Consider the following 16657-nt stretch of genomic DNA (forward strand, 5'->3'; position numbering starts at 1 on the left):
ATAATGCAGATTCGAATTTTCCATACGTTCGCAACACCATCACCATCGCCACTAAATTTGCAGAAGGGTCTAAACATGAAGAATTTCCTATGGGAAAAGAAGCTCCTTCAGAGATCTAGTGTTCGTCATAAATCTGAAAAATATCTAATAATTCATTCATATGACATACAATCAGAATTGGGTCTATTGAGAAGAGAGTTTCTCAGTTCAAAATGCCATACAATTGCTTTCATTTCCAGGCTGCAGCTGAATTTCGCAACATTCCGATGAGACATTCATGCACTCGTCATTCCAAATACATCAAATTTGTAATTTGATGATTACTCGAAAAATTCAAATAGCACAAGCAGTTTTATTCTTCTGTTATCTTCACCAAGTTTATTCTATTGTATGGTAGAATAGTTGGAAAAGCCCTTGGATTATTTTTACTTATTTATGCATTAGTGGTTATCGAAAATATAAATGTATCCAAAGCATTTTGAATTTGCCCACATCAAATGAAGCATTTGGAATTAAATATGTGAGGAAATCCTTACTGCATCACACCAATGTTTGAAGATTAAGAAGCGGTATCGCTGGAGATATGAGTTGACATGGATATTCCTACTGCGAATTCTACTAATTGATTGCTTAAAATTATCACATCAACTAAACCAGATTTAATGAAATTTATAAGTAGTTAGCCGTTCGTTTATGAATGGAATAATATTAGGTTCATTCTCACTAAAAAGCTCCAAACAATCTTGAAAAAGAGATGTCTTTAGGCACACCATTTCCCCAATCGCTCATCAGTGTTTCGATTATAATTTACTATAAATGCTATGGATATGAAAAAATAAAGTTGAGAATAAACGGAGGAAAAGCAAGAAAGCGAGCTCGTGCGTTAACAACAATCTTAATAATGGAAACTAGAATATGAACAACCCATTCCAATTCCTACCTTGGGTATCGTCTTGACTAATAGCGTTTTCGCGGAGGGTATTCAACGACTTTCGACTACGTTTTTGCTTCCGCTTGGCAGGTACTTCGATCACTTCGCAGTCATCCATTCTTTCATCGTCATCGGCTTCGTGATCGTCCGAGCGAGCAGCATTTTTTTCCTCGACGTTCCGCCTCGGGCCAAATGACTTTTCTACAACGTTATTAATTATAGTGTTCTCCACCGACTCGGGAATTAAGTTTTCTCCGTTACTATTAGTTACTGTATTTTCGACATTCGGTGTATCGATGTTCTTGTCCGTTTTCGCAATCGCATCTGACACGTTTTCGCTCAAAACTTGAGAAGAATCGTTTTCCTTGACGGTAGACTCACTCGTATTCTCACTCTTCTTACTTTTCATTTGTATTCTCTTCGAAAGATCCATTTCGTCGAGCATTATTTCTGACAACGTGCGTTTTAGCGAAGAACGCAACGTCGCCACTTTATCGGTGCCATTATCGTTCACCGATTTTTCTTCATTATCGTTGCTCAACGAAATATCTTCTTTCGCTCCATCTGCCAACGAGATTTTCGTCTCATCAGACGTGATGTTTTCATCGATCAAAACATTTGTTTTTTCGTCATTTCTTTTCGACTCGTCTATGGCAACCGCTGTGGAGTCATTTGTTAATTGCGACGATATTGAATTATCTAGATTTTCTGTTGTTATTGAAAGACCATTTTCTTTTGTTTCGTCGACTAAGTCTACCTCGGTCGCAGCGTTCAGACCTTCCGTTGTTTCTTTTATTTGCTTTTTACTTCGGGTTTCCCGATTTTTTTGTACCGACTGCGAAACGCTTATTTCTTGAGTATTCTCACCTGATTCGTCTACCAATTTCGCGACGAAATTTTTTTCACAATTTTCATCTTTTTTCCCTACAGTATCTTGTCCTTTTTCATTTTTTTCGGTTACGGATTCATCGGCTTTTACCAACGGAACAGTCTCGTCATTGCTACACCCAACCTCGCTCCCTGAAACGCCTTCATCACCATTTTCCCCTACTTTCACTTCAGCTTCACTCGGGGTATTCTCTGAATCATCAATCTCTTCTGATTCGCCAGACACATGATTTTCGGACCGACTCATTATTTGTAAACTACTTTTCTCATCGTCTTCCAATTCATTATCAATTTCAGCCATGAAATTCTTACCATTTTCTCCATCTTTTGTGTCTTCCAAAGCACTTTCGCCTCCGTCTTCGACTTCCATCCTCATCTCCGAAGTCGTATTTTCATCTTTTGCGTCCATAGAATTATCGAGTACTTTATCTCCGTCCTCGGTAGGATTCGATGGGCTTTGATTGGAAGGAGCCTCCTCAAGACCAGTGGAATTTTCATCAGCGTTGATGGACTCGGCAACGGGTAAATCGGCAGCGACGACGTCAACAACCGAATCATTCACGCTTTTGGATTCAGTGTCAGCCTCCGTAGACTCAAGTTCGAGTAGCGGCGAAGATTTTCCGGACGTAGAAAAATTATCGTCGGTTTGATTCTCCTCGCGTGCCAAAGCATTAGCCATAAAATCTGAAACTGCTTCGGCAGTGTCAGGATTCGATAACGTCTCCCGCAGCTCTGAACCATCGTTTACAGTGGAAATCTGAACCTCATTCGCGTTGGAAGTTTTCTCAGTGGATTTAATATCGGAAGAAACTTTCTTATCCGGCAGTGCAGCTATGGAATTGTCGTCGACGATTTTTGGCGACACTTCAGAATCGTTTGTTCTTTTGTTTTGGGAGAGTGCAGTTGTGTGATTGGATAGTGAATCATTCGAGCTCGAATCAATTTTCGTAACAGTTTCTTTCTTACTGTCCCATTTGATAGTCCTGAGACAACTTTTGTCACGACCATAATGAGCATTCTGGTTGTAATATTTTTCGCTGCAGGCATTCGAAACATACGGTTGTTTGGTGACGGGACTGCGCGACGCGTGCTTTGAAAAACTTCCAAAATGTCCGGAATAGTGCCAGCCTTTGTGGGACGGGGTATCAATGTCCACAGAGTCCAACGACTTGTTTACATTTTTGTTACTCTCGCCATTTGCCTCTTCCACTTTGGTGTTCAATAGATCCAATGATGACGACTCTTTTTCATTTAGTGCTGTCTCGACTTCATTGAAATCATTCTCAGTCGGATATTCTCCGTTCGTCATAGTTTCCTCTTTCAACGCGTTCTTTCGTTCCGTCATTTCTGAGGACGGGACGTCTGATCCCAGTTCTGCGAACAACAAGCCAACTTGTACTTACTACGAGCAAATTATTTTTCCTACTTTCATTCTTTAGTGCAAGAAAATATTTTTCTTGCACTCGTTTTTTCATAGGGACTATATCAATTGTGAGATGCAAGTGTTTCGTTAGCACTGTCGATCGATGGGCTGCTCGGAATTCAAAAAAAGCTTGGTTTACCCGCAATTTGTCGAAGAAATCGGAGCTCGATTCATTGTTTGGTACAAATCGTTCACAAAATCGCCACTAACAATGTGCTTCAACAACTTTAGGCTGTCCTTCCGAAAAGGACACTTGGATTTTAATACCCAACTTTCGCATACGTGAAGAGGGAGTTGAAACAAGATTACACTCGAAATTCCAACAGCGGAAAATAATTTTTTTCGATTTTAATCATCATTTTTGTGTGGCGGTAGCCAACCAACGAAAACGCGCACAAAGCAAACGATACGTAAGTATATACTATAAGTATTGAGTACTGTATGTATAAGATTCGAACCCTGAAAATCTCTTGTACGATTATGGCCTAACAAACGGTCTCGCCACTTGAAGCGCCGGGGAAACCAAATGTTCTGAAATTCGAAATACTTGCAATCAAAATATTTGCAGCAGTCTACTTCTGGGATCTTATCCTAAAAATCCGTCAACCCTGTGCGACGGGCAGTTTTAGAATTCTAAGGAATTAGTTTTATGAAAAAAGATCTTGGCCATCATTCCCTGTATGTAAGTACACAAACCGCACAAAATTGATGACAAAAATCGGATAAATCTTTTGATCGGATTTATCCGATTTTCGGATATCATTTAAAATCGGTTGAAATTTTGAGTGCGATCTTGTTTCAACTCCCTCTCTATGTATGCATAAGCTGGATATTTGAATTGAAGTGTCCCTTTCGAAAGAAATCCTAATTTTATAATAGATCGACTGAAAAGTCCTAACTAAGTGAGTGATCGTTCGCAACGAAATGCCATTGCTATCAACAATCATTAAAAAATTAACAAAATTAAGACAACACGGAAATTAACAGTGCATCGGAACAAAGTCGCTCGTTTTTTAATTACCAATGAACTGCTAAAATGTGAGTATGTCAGAAAAATCTAAACATAATGGTACTGACACCGAGAACACCGGCGATGGTGCTATTGCTGATATTCCAGCAGAAAAATTTTCACTTCAATGAACGTCTACAATGAATATCCAAACAGAAATTTATAGAATAACGGTCCGCAGAAAACCTTGTGATAACATGTTAGTATTTTTAAAATCTCATCAATCCAACGTAGTTTATCAAGTTTTCAATAATTCGGAACTTCGGCTTTGAAACAGTCGTATGTTTCTCAATGATGTTCGATGAATGTGTCAAAAGTAAAAAACTTGTCCTGAAGTGATTGTTATCTTCGGGCAATTTCTAGGTTTGGAGGATTCGCAAGTTCAGCTAACCGTCAACATTCCGAAAATTTGGATAAGCGAGCCGTATTCGAAATCCACGAGTCCAAAAAAAGTCAAGCTTTTCATATACGAATGTGAAGGCTACGAACTTTAACAGGGCTCCCTCTAACATTCAATGAAAGACGCAACTTTTGCAAGTTTCAACTTTTATTAAATTTTACTAGTTCTCAGCTGTTAAGAATATCGTGATTCAGTGCCTGCCTCAAAAGTGCAATTTTCGATTGGTGTATAGCGTGCTGAAAGTGCTCGATTTTCCAACAATCCGTGCGGCTCCGTACGTGCGGAAAAGCCAGAGTTTTCCACACCAGTCCAAGAAAAACTCAATAGCGCCTGCTATTGATTTACGCTGTATTACGCCGTATTGATTTACGGAAATAGTCTTCCTATACAATTGATTTTGTTCTGCAATTCCGGTCAATTCAATGCATGCGACATGCAACAACGACAACTTAAATATAATGTGTAAAAACGTGGTCCTCGCTGCAAAAAAATCCTGGAGCAAACTCGCTTATAAACGTCTTTGCCTCCGAATCGCGACCAGAACTTTAGATGATGCACAATCGAGTTTTGCTTGCTGCTAGTCTGTTATTGGATCTCAAATCGCATTTTAGAGGCAGATGTTGAAAAGAACAACGGGTGCGACAAAAGTGAGGTATGATATCGAAAGTGCACCTTGAACTTTCAACTCGCGTGGCAACTTGACACGCGAGGGAACTCGTTGGTAAGAGGAAACCTCGATAACTATTTTGGTTTTTCTATTTTAGATGAATCATTATTTATGCCGTATCGGGAGATGCAACCGCGATGAGTTTTGAGCCATTATTCGAGAAGCATCGTTGATTTGGGACTAACTTCAATTTTTGAAAAATATTTCTCCTTGAAATAGTCGATTGTATGAGGTTTCATTAAATAAAAAAACAACCACAGTACAACACTCGAGATGAGGTTTCGAGTTGGTTGAAAAAACTTTGAAGTTAAGTGGATAGTGAATTATAAATGACGGTTGAATAAAACATTCAGTTGCAGCCTGGTTTTCGAAGCAGAGTACCAATCCGCGGAACAATGTGCTGATCATTTTGAAATTCTTATTTTTATGATTTTACATCAAAGATGATACAAGTAGCGATGACATAGCGTTCTTAATACCGAATGCCGACTGCTATTGCAAAAATAATGGAGTCTATGAACGAAAGGAAATAGTGACTGCAACCAGGAGAAGAAAGAATGGACATTCCTGTCCAAAGAGGCTGATAATTAGCAACGTGTATATACAAGGAAATGAGTATTCTGTCGTTTTGTGCCTTCTGCTTTAGGCATCAGTTGATACAGGGGTTTGATACTTCAGCGAGAAACTTTTTTAAAACCGTGCATCGATCGAATTGTACTGATTTTAAGTACATCAAAGTGTGAAATGTGGAATAATCATGAAACCTCGTTGGATTATATTTTCCTTGATGTTTGTAGCAGCGAACAGAATTCAATTGATGAAAAACCTAGAATGAGTTCAAAAGGTGACGCCGGTCTTTTTTTCTATTGAGAAACGTTGTGCATACTTGAGATAATCTTTCAGTCGCAAGAGTGAGGGGTCGGTAATTAAATTGCAGGTACAAGCTTTTCTCGGACACGCTCAACATTAAAAGGAAACGGAGAATCACACGTTAATCTCTGATAAGTCTTAGTTCACTCGAAAATGAAGCATTTCCGTGAAAAATTTGTATCTGCAAATCAATTACCGACCTTGCACTCTTGCAACTGACAGACACTCTTAAGGGGGATCGGTCATTTCTCTGAAGTCAAAAAAGAGCTTAAATTAAAGTTATTCACGGTTATCCTGATTTATGTTGAATATTCATATTATCAATTATGATTGCTTATAATGTCCCACATTCTTGATAAATAATTAATGTAGTCGAGATAAAATAAATAGTTAAATTCTCAACGACTTGGGAGTCGCATCAGCTGTCAGGCTGGAAAATTATTGGGCGAAGTGAAACTTTGTTGTTATGTTGTAATTAATTGAGACGGTCAATCTGTATCTCTCGATTTTTTACATCTGTTATATCTCATCTACCGAAATCCGATTTTTGGATTACCTAACTTTACTGTGAGAGTATCAAAATTGTGATTTCTGAACTTCCGTCGATTGCCTCCATAAAAGAACGTGTTTCATACAGTAAAATGCACAACTTCGAGAATTTATTACGAACGAACGAAACGGTCAATGTTGCTCAAATTTCGGGAATAGCTGCGTATAGTCTTTGTTTATAACTCATAAAAATTTAAAGTCCGTATCTTTATCTTTGCGTGATAGCCGATCCCCCTTAAGAGTGCAAATCTGTTATTGAAATGTGAGCAAAAATAATCCATCAGCATAGTAATAGAACTTGATATTAAACAATGTACATAAGAACGTGCTCGCAGTCCTATAAATTTGTTTATAAAATGAATATACAGAGATCAAGGAGGTCGACGCGCGAGACCTTTTGTCGTTAGAGTTGGAGTCACTTTTTCTACCACTGCAGCAACGCAATTTGATGAATCTTTTAGAGTTAAGGAAGTTGAGGCATTAGAAAGAAAATGATGTAATCACTTTTAGACCGATTGCATCTTATGAAGTGAAGTGTAAAAAAAATCAGTTATATTTTCAGTCAGTTCAGGAGCGTCGTTGCTGAGAAAAATCAATAACAATTTGTACCAAATAATAATCTTATGGAAGTCAAGACACATTCAGTGGTATCTCCGTAAAAAATAATGCTAAAAATATGAAATTTTTTTCGCAACACGAGCAAGACTTGCTGAATAATGTCAATTTTTTCAGATTTATTAGGAAATTTGCAAAGATTATATTAAAAACCGCCACCGCGAATCGTTTTATTCAGAGAAAAGATAGTCTCGGCGAGATCCTCAGGCCAGCAGACGACAGGGCTGTCAATGTACTTGTCCCGAGACTCTACCGAGTCTCTTGATAATTTGTTTCCCGTGCAGTTTTTTGAGGCTAGGATCGTCACCGTCCGTATTTTCGACTGAGCATTCACCGGTTTTTCGTCTGTTTTCCCCGACTTTTCTTTGAAGTGTATGCAACGTTGCCAAACTGTAAACTGGTCCAACTTTTGAAAGGTACAAGTCTGAACTTTTGGGTAAAAAAATGACTGTACGGTCTCAACTTCCTTAAGTTCGTTGAATAAAATATATAATTGCTCTGCTCAACCCCTCCACTGTGAGTGACACGCATAGGGGCAAAAAAGTCGTGCTATTTTTGTGTCATGACACGTTTAGGGGAGCATTGGGATCGCTGAATTCGAATTCGACATCACATTTCCGAAATTGAAAACGGCGGATCCAATATGGCGGACGCAAACACGAAAAATGGTTTGATTCCGACGAAAGTGAGTATCTCATGGTTTCCAGGTTCGCTGAATTTGAATTTGAAATTATGCGGATCGTAGATCAACTTCGGGTCAAAAGAGAGCGATCCGAGTGTCTAGTGGATGCTCCTAAGACGAAACCCTCGATCCGCGTGTCACAGGTGTAGTGGAAACATTGTAGAAGCGCTAGAGTGCAGACATAGGTCCAGCGGATTCGGATATGAGATTGAGTAGCGATAGAGTCAATCTACAACTGATCGAGTGCGAAAATACGCATAGTGAAATCGGCCACAATGAATTTATAAAAAATGACTTCAAATTCGAATTCAGCGACCCCGAAAACCACGAGGAACTCGCTTTTGTTTTTGTCCCTGTCAAAAATAAATCAATAAACGATGTGGCAACTCGACGCCAAGTCTTGAAAGAAAAACCAGCCCGTAAAAGGCAGCGCCAGCCCTGCTGCCCTTATATACGTGAATATGTCGATTTATGACGTCATAGCGTTTTTCAAACCGTGCAAACGGCTGAATAGTTGCAGTTACGAATCTGAAAAAATTGTTATTCCAAAAACTCGCGTAGTACACAACTGCACCACCGAGTACAAGTATAACCTTCCCATCTCCAAGCTGTCAAAACTAACCCGATGCCGGAAGTTCCTCTTCAACTCAATAATTCATAAAAACTAGATCGACAATAGTTCTTTTTCCGAGACCGTTGGATCGCTACAAGCTCGAAGTCCTTGAATCTGTATTTTGTTATATATCTCGTGGGTTTTCCACAAGATTTAATCACGTGGAACAACCGGAAATGAGGTTTTCCTGTGGCCCTCCAGAAATTCGTCACAGAAAACACCTACTTCGAATAACTTTTTTCGATCGGTCGATTATGCTGAAAATTCGTAAAACCAAGAAATGATTTATGAAGAGAACGACATTGAATTATCCAATCGACCTGTGCACCATCCATGTTCACTTGCGGTTATCGGCTCGTAGTTTTGTCAAAATCAAACCCTTTGTTTCCTGGCCTATTAGGATGCCTTCGAGTTCGTTGTTTCTAGTATCAGCGGGTGCAAAATGGTGTTTGTGGTTAAAACAAAATGAACGGGTGGACAGATGGCGCTCGAGTTCCCACGGTCGATGAGTCAACGGTAAATGGCCGACCACCCGTTGATTCAATACATTTGAATCTTTAAATTGAATACTGTGATGACACTTACCTATTTCTGTGCACGTTTGCTTCATAGCTTCACCGGCTACTTCTTTAGCAGTGACTTGTTCCTCGCCTTCATCGGAAACGGTCAAACGGAAATCGTCCTCCGAATCTTCATTGCTGCCATACAAAAGTTCGTCTTCTCTTTCTTTAGAGATCTCCTCATTCGTGATTTTCGGACAATTCAGACTAGAGCAAAGAGTCTTTGTTTCGGTAACATGCATCACTGTATTGTTTGCTGTTTCCATTATCCCAAAGCCAACTGATGCTTAAACTCGACCTTTCGCGGATTCATTCAATGAGATGCTGAACACTGATGAAACTGTGAACAGCCGGTCTCGCGAAACCATTTGAAGCTCACACGTGATTTATCAAGAACACGAGTGTCTGCGCAACTTTAAAAACTACTCAAAACATCTTTCCGTTTTTATTTTTATCGTTGTGAAACCCGAACTTTACACGCAACGATTTACACCAGTGCAACAAGATAATATCACATTCCTTTGTTTCCATTCAGAATGATTCTGAAAAAAGAGAAACAAATATGGAAATACCATAAGTTCTCATAACCTCTCTTTGTTGTTACTCAGCTTAACGCGATATAATGCTTTCAGCGTAAGTCGAGTTTATGTTAGTTCAAACAAAAGAATTCAGTCGACAACGAAATTCCTTTTATATTCTATTCTTATTATTACTTCACACCAAAGAGTTAACAATTATGAAATACTATTCTAACCACCAAAAGACAGCACTGCTTGTTCCAAAGTGCTGACGCGAATGTTTTATTGGGAAACGAACTGTACCGAGCATGCGACCCTAGCGGATTCATTACCAACTACCGTTGGACTGCAAATGGCTGTTTTTTATTCTTGTCTCAAACCGTATCAAATTTAAACCAGCAACGAGTAGGACGAATAAACGACCGCACGACCGACCGCGAAACAAAGATGATCAATCGTTAAATCGAACAAATATTTTTGTTCCAAATGACGCAAGCGCCGTTGTCAATGGTGCTGATCATCAATATGTTCTTTATTTTGAGCCTACAGGGTGGCGATTTTTCGATAAGTCTTACTAGGTCAACCGCACTTGAGCACGATATTTTTTAAAACAGTATTTTCATTGAATGCATAAAAATTGTCTGCAAGTTCCCAATGCGATTTTGTGGAGAAATTGAAACAACTTTTTGCACTCGTTCGGTTGTCAAGTCATTTTGACTAACATAACCTCAAATGCATTCAAGTTTTTTTCAGCATATACCATGTTTTTATGTTTCAGTTATCTCTTCGTATCTGTAAATCTACTTTCTACGTCATCTTCAAGTCTTTGTCCGAAACCAACGCTGTAAACTTCACGATCAATAACAGAAACAATCACTCAAGTCAGGAGTCGACTTCAATTTCTTTGTTCCAATAACCTCAAAAATGTTCAAATTTTTTTCTTAATACAAATCATGCTTTCGTATTTTGTATTCAAGCTCTATTTTTATTATTTTCTATTCAAAGAAAAGTTTTAGAGTTATAAGTTGTTAGAATGGGACTGATAAAGAATGATGAAAAAAAAAAAAATCAATTTTTCGAACGCTATTAAATTTTTGCCTCGATTAAAAAAACATGTTTCAAGAAATTTGCATTTACTGCGATATTTAGTGTGATTGAAGAAAATAAACAAATTAGCTGTGCCACAGAACTGAAGCTTTTCAACGTCGAATCCACGTCCGTGACTACAGGTTTATCGAAACAAAAGTTCTGTAGCGATTTTTTCAAAGCTCGTTTTCAAGTTAATCTCTACAATATTAAAATATTTTTTGAAAAAATTAAGACCAAGATATTTATCAATCCAATAGAATTTTGAATCGATCTTCATTTTGTGTACGGGTTAGTACGAGGATGGAAAACTGTCAAGCAAAAAATGAATTCCCAAAGCGATTGATAAAAGGATCGAAGAGCTCAAAGCCTATGTAAATAGTGGATGAAACAAGAATGAAAATGAGAGTTTCGAATAGATGTGAAGATGGAAGGAGTATTCGAACGCACACTTCGATATAACCGTAGCCAACCTATTCTCCGATCGATCCTGCCACACGAGGTCAGCACTTGCAACTTGTTCCCTCATCACACTTTTCGTACAATATATACAGTATAAATAAGAGAATTCTTCTTGGAGGGATTTAATAAAACGAAAAAACAAATGAACAAACGCAAACGTGATGAGAAATATGATAAGTGATGGAGATTTGATTGTTTTAATGAAATTAAGGTACAGCTCCCCAGGATATTAATTATATTTCGCCGTCCCTGGCCCCAGAGCAGCTGAAAGTAAAAGCTTACGGACCGAACTGCGTGCGCTTGGACGGTTTCGACGCTCAGCGCGACGGTCGCTATGCGTTGCCACGAATGCGTGTCTTCTCATAGCGATACCCTCCCACCCCTTTTATTGTTTTACGGAATTGCGAACTAAATAAAGCGGACGAGCTCGGTAGACTCGAATTTAAAATCAAAATTGATGCGTTTCGCGTCTTTCCATTCGACGAAATAGATTTCACGAGTTGGCGATGCGAGGACAAAGTTATTGACGAACCGTCTCCCCGTCTTGACTGAAATACTGGAAAGCCCAGGCCCCGAGAACGAAGTTTGCCGAATGAGCACGAAGACGGCAGTGCGCGCGATTCTCTCCCCCGACCACATCAATGTGTCCTGAAGAAAATCCATTTGGATCGATTTCAACGCCCACCACTACCGAGATCTATATTTTCGATCCGACTCTAAAAATCCACCTCGATTTGTATTTTATGAAATTTTTCGAGTTCATTACGAACCTTCAAGGTTCATAACCTCACATCAATACCATCAACGAATTATTCAGTCGCATCAACGTCACTAATTTTTGTCACAACTTTTGAGAATACGGAAAAATAACGGAACTGGAATTTTCGACCAGCGGCTCAGCCCGTCGAATGAGAGCAGAGGAAACCTATTTTTGACCTGCGTTTATACGTCCCTCTCGCCCCTGGTCCAGTCCTATCGCTTGTCGGTAGAACCAAACTGATTTTTCTCAGAAATTAAGAGTCGCGATAGCGACTCAAGACAAGTACATTTACGTATCGATTGATGACGATAAAGGCGAGTCGCTAGTAGACTCTACGGCTTGTAGAGCGGTTTCGAACCATTTTCGAAAATTGTTTGGCCTCGCGAACAAAAGACAGGGCTTTAGGGAGATTTTTAGGTTATGTCAACGAAAGATAGAAAACCTCAATCGTTGTGGGAGCATTCGTGGTTAGATAAACTGTGATTTTTGGGTTATGTTCCTTGATGTTCAATTTTTTTTTTTTTTTTTTTCAACTGCAATCGCAGCCCAACAAGTGTCTACGAAATGGTGGAATTTCGAGTCGCGTCGCGGGTTAACATTGGTACGGCCGTAGATAAAAGGGCTCGACATTCCTATTTTTTTGCTATTCCTTGGGAATACGCCATTCCCTTGGAGTCTCAGTATCAAGGTTGTTTGGAAGGAAATCATCTTTACGAAAAAAAAAATTGAAATTTATACAGAATATAGTCGAACACTCTAGCTATGTCTACGTTAAATTTCAATTATTTTCGAGCCTATTATTGGAATAATAAAATCGCCAAGTTACGTACTTATTCTGAGCGTTCGACTGCAGTCTTCGAAGAACAGAGCCATGCGGATCTCAAACTAACCATCATTACCCTTTTATTAAGAAAATATTTTTAAAATCTGTTTCGAGATTCAGATCGAAAATCCTGCTAAAATGTTCTGACTGTGCACAAAAATGTATCCACTGACGACACGAATTGTGTGTTTTAGGGTTACGTTATTCGCCTGGCGAAGCAGCCGAAAATTTCCCCCACTCCGAGCCATCCTTCCGAGCAACCTTAAAGTATTAGGAATCCTGTGGTTTTCGTATCTAAATATTAAGTAGAACACTCGGGGAAATAAAATTAAAAAAATCATGAAGCAATGGACGAACGAAAATTTGAGCTGACAGGCCGACCACTATTTTTTACCTTCAATTCTTGGGTTTTAGGTTCAATCGGTACATGTGATTTTGGAAACAGGTGCTCGGCATAAATATCAAAACTGTCCCTCTCAGTCCATCTATACAGACGGACTGAGAATTTTTCTTTTAAACCCTCCCGAAAACCAAATCTGACAGAACGTAAAATCGTGATTGCGCATTGTCTGTTTTACTCAGAAAAACTCCTTTTTTACCATCGATAGTGAAAAAAAACCGTGCCGAGCAGCGTGGGCGGAAATAGGGTGGGTCTGCATCGTTTTAATGAGCGTGTGCGTGCAATACTTCGATTCATTTTTGAACTTCACACAGTAAAGGCGGGATTGATTTTTAAAATCCAGCATTTATTGGCTGTTTCGTGCCAGTTTTCTCCAACGTTAATCTAAGTTTAAACTCAGTTCATCTTATCTCGAAAGTATATGTGAAAAAATTCACCTCAATTTAAATCATGTCAAGGAAAATGGCCGTTAGTTTTATCGGAATTCACAAAAATTTACTTGTCTCGAATCGCTACCGTGAATCTTGCGTATATTCCAAAGATTTTCAATAAATTCACCACTCCCTTTTGACGAGGCGAAACCCTCAACAACCCAAATCCACTGTGCCTGGTATTGTTCGGTGTTAACCCGAATCGAGCTGTTCAGTCTGTAAAAACTCGGCAGCCCATTTTTCCCCTACAGAATCTTCGAAAGCTATAATTGTTGAACGTTCTTTTCCTTTTACCCAAAAATAAGGTCTTTTTCGTTGAAATATCGAGCGCCTAGCAAGATTAGGAATCTGTTTTTCAGCTGTCTCTCTCGCACTCGTGCGACTGATATAACGCCTTAAGCACCAACAGAGGTTGTACTATACAACAATGAAAACGGATGGAGAAAGAAAATTCAATTTTCCTGTTTGTACCGAGATGAAGCGTTACCGTAGCTGGGGGAGTTTTCAATTCTGTAAGGCTTAGCTAAAAAATTGGCTTCTACGCGGCTCGAGAGTGGATTCGTTGGAAGGGTTACGGCATGGCTTTTGACCCGGGTTTTGGGCTCCGGTAACTTGGACCACAAACCGCGAAAAGAACGGATTCAAAAATTCTTCATTACGAAATACTGCGTTGATAAAGAAAAAAAAGTCAAAATAGAACGACAAAATGCAGCCTATCGATGAAACCAAGTTCAGCGCGGAGGTTAAATTTTTTTGCCTGGTTTGCGCAGATGCTACGTTCCGCGACGAACAAGGGCAGAGGAGGAATGACGGAGGAGGGAAAAAAATGAAAATACTGTCGGAGATACAAAGCTCGAAATCGGAAATCCTACGATAACCTCAAAAACGCCAATAATTATGATAAATACTGAGGAATTTGATGGTTTCACTGATAATATTGACACTCCCGATGATGAGTCATCGATCGAAAATGTAGCTCTATGGGTGTTCCACTTGTGACGGAATTATCTCAATAATCAAACGTTTAATATTAAAATGTGAAATAAAAAGTCAGAAGCGTTCGATGCGGCCCCGAAACCGTTACAATATTGTTTAGTTCGAAATGGCGACACCGGGTGTCGCCACGCATCGCAGCTAATGCGTCATCCTTCTTTTTTTTCTTTCAATCTCGAAGCTGCCGGGCTACGATCATCGATGACGATGGGCTTCGAGCTTTCAAATATGTGACGCACATTTTTTATTCTCATAATGATAATAAAATTCGGGCAGTCTAGAGACGCGATCTTAATTTTGTGCGAATGAAGCCAACGCCAAAATTCTGTCTCTCTCGCTCTCTCGCGCTTCTCACTGATCAATCGATTTGATATAGATGCACGTAATTTTCCGAGCTTCACCGCTCGTGCTTCCCAATTAAGTTACCGAAATTGTGCATTAAATGCGTCGGACTTCATTTTTTTCCTGCACCGTCCACTCAGCCAATTTTGAGTGTATGCGTCATTGCCACAAATACACGGTGATGCAAAAATACTCAGGTCCCCTTCACCCCCCCCCCCTCCCCCTCCTTTTTGTTCGTGTCGGTGCGAACGAAATATGGTTTGTCTCAGGGTGATCACGTGATTGTACGTCCGCTAGGCCCATTGGCGGGTCACGACGTAAGTTGGTATACGCACGTCTTCCAAGATCGATAATTCCAAAGTTGCACAAAAAAAAAGCTTTCATAACGATGAAGTCAAAATGTTATGTTGGGCGTCAGATTTAAATTCGGGAAAAGAAACTTGGCAGTGACGCATGAAAATTTTTCAACCCATGCTGCGTTTCCGTCTCGATAACAAAATGGTGCCTGCATCACACGAACACGCGCCCTTGCGTACACGTGTATGTGTGGTGTCCGAACCGACTAACGTAAATCAAGTTTTGTCCAAATGTCGAAATTATAATATCAGTACTTGAAGTAAGTTTCAGGTTTGTTTCTACTCGACGAAAAAGAACGAAGAAAAAGGTTTTTTTTCTTTTTAATCAATCGATTCGATCCATCATGACAAAGCTCCCAATAATCGATTAAAATTATACCTTTTTCGCATATTTTAATCAATTATTAAAATATTTAAATATTGACCTTGAAACTTTCGAATGAAGTAAACATTACCAGCAAAGGCCAATAATGGAATCCATCGCCCCCTGGAGGATTTTCCCTTTTTTGAAAACTCGGAAAAACCTGTCCTAACCTACAATTTTTTCCTCGAAATTTTCATTCTCCAACTAATTTTCATCGCCACGCATGTTCATATATATCATTAAATCTTAATGATGTTACTAACGTGTCAAGAGATTTTCAATAAGTAAATATTATAAACAAATTCGAACGTGCAACGTACCTCTCAGCAACCACATGGGAAAACACTCCGCGCGGGACTTTTATTCGCTAAGTAGATACCTCGGCCATGTTGTTCCCATAACCCGATAAATGTTCTATTCTTATATATACATATATACATGTATGATATGTATACAGATATACATATATATATGTATAAGATGAATGTAAAAAAAAGTAACTTACGGTTCTTCAAATTCCGGTGTCGATGACGAAGGTGACGATAAGAAACATGGTTTCTGTTCAGAAACCAAGCACTCTGGTTTTCGGTGCAAACTTTACAAGTGATGCCGACAAGGCCGATGCCGATACATCGAGTGTAACTTCAACACAGCGTAGAGAGAAACAAGCTAGCCGCGACGTTGCCACATCTACGCACGCGCGCTATTGGCGTTGTACGTTTATAATAATAACAACACCAATAATGATAATAATGATAGAAACCCGTTACTGAATACATATCGATACCGATCTTACTTAGGATCGAACTTGCTAACAATTGTTGAGACGATGCATTACTTTGTTGTAACTCGGTTTTTTTTTGTGTTGCATTGTGGGAAAAAAATCCCTCAATTTTCTCTGCGCTTGCGTACATT

General features: G+C 39.3%; 1 protein-coding gene across 6 annotated transcripts in view; it reads right to left on the reverse strand.

Annotated features, from left to right (window-relative positions):
* The window catches only part of wde (windei), a 26377-nt gene extending 9943 nt beyond the window's left edge, over nucleotides 1-16434 (reverse strand). The window contains exons 1-4 of one of the 6 annotated variants that reach the window (XM_043417214.1): nucleotides 16248-16426; nucleotides 9233-9749; nucleotides 2132-3193; nucleotides 941-1132 (exon numbers count right to left, since the gene is read on the reverse strand). In XM_043417214.1, the coding sequence (XP_043273149.1) occupies nucleotides 941-1132; nucleotides 2132-3193; nucleotides 9233-9473 (1495 nt within the window). In that variant the 5' untranslated portion in view covers nucleotides 9474-9749; nucleotides 16248-16426. Of the gene's footprint in view, nucleotides 1-940; nucleotides 3194-9232; nucleotides 9750-11559; nucleotides 11886-16062; nucleotides 16140-16247 lie in introns of those variants that run through there. The other 5 variants (XM_043417208.1, XM_043417212.1, XM_043417210.1 and 2 more) reach the window with 5 other exon arrangements.
* Nucleotides 16435-16657: the final 223 nt, after the last annotated feature.

This window comes from Venturia canescens, chromosome 4 (assembly GCF_019457755.1).
Source record: "Venturia canescens isolate UGA chromosome 4, ASM1945775v1, whole genome shotgun sequence".
Classification (NCBI taxonomy): Eukaryota; Metazoa; Arthropoda; class Insecta; order Hymenoptera; family Ichneumonidae; genus Venturia; species Venturia canescens.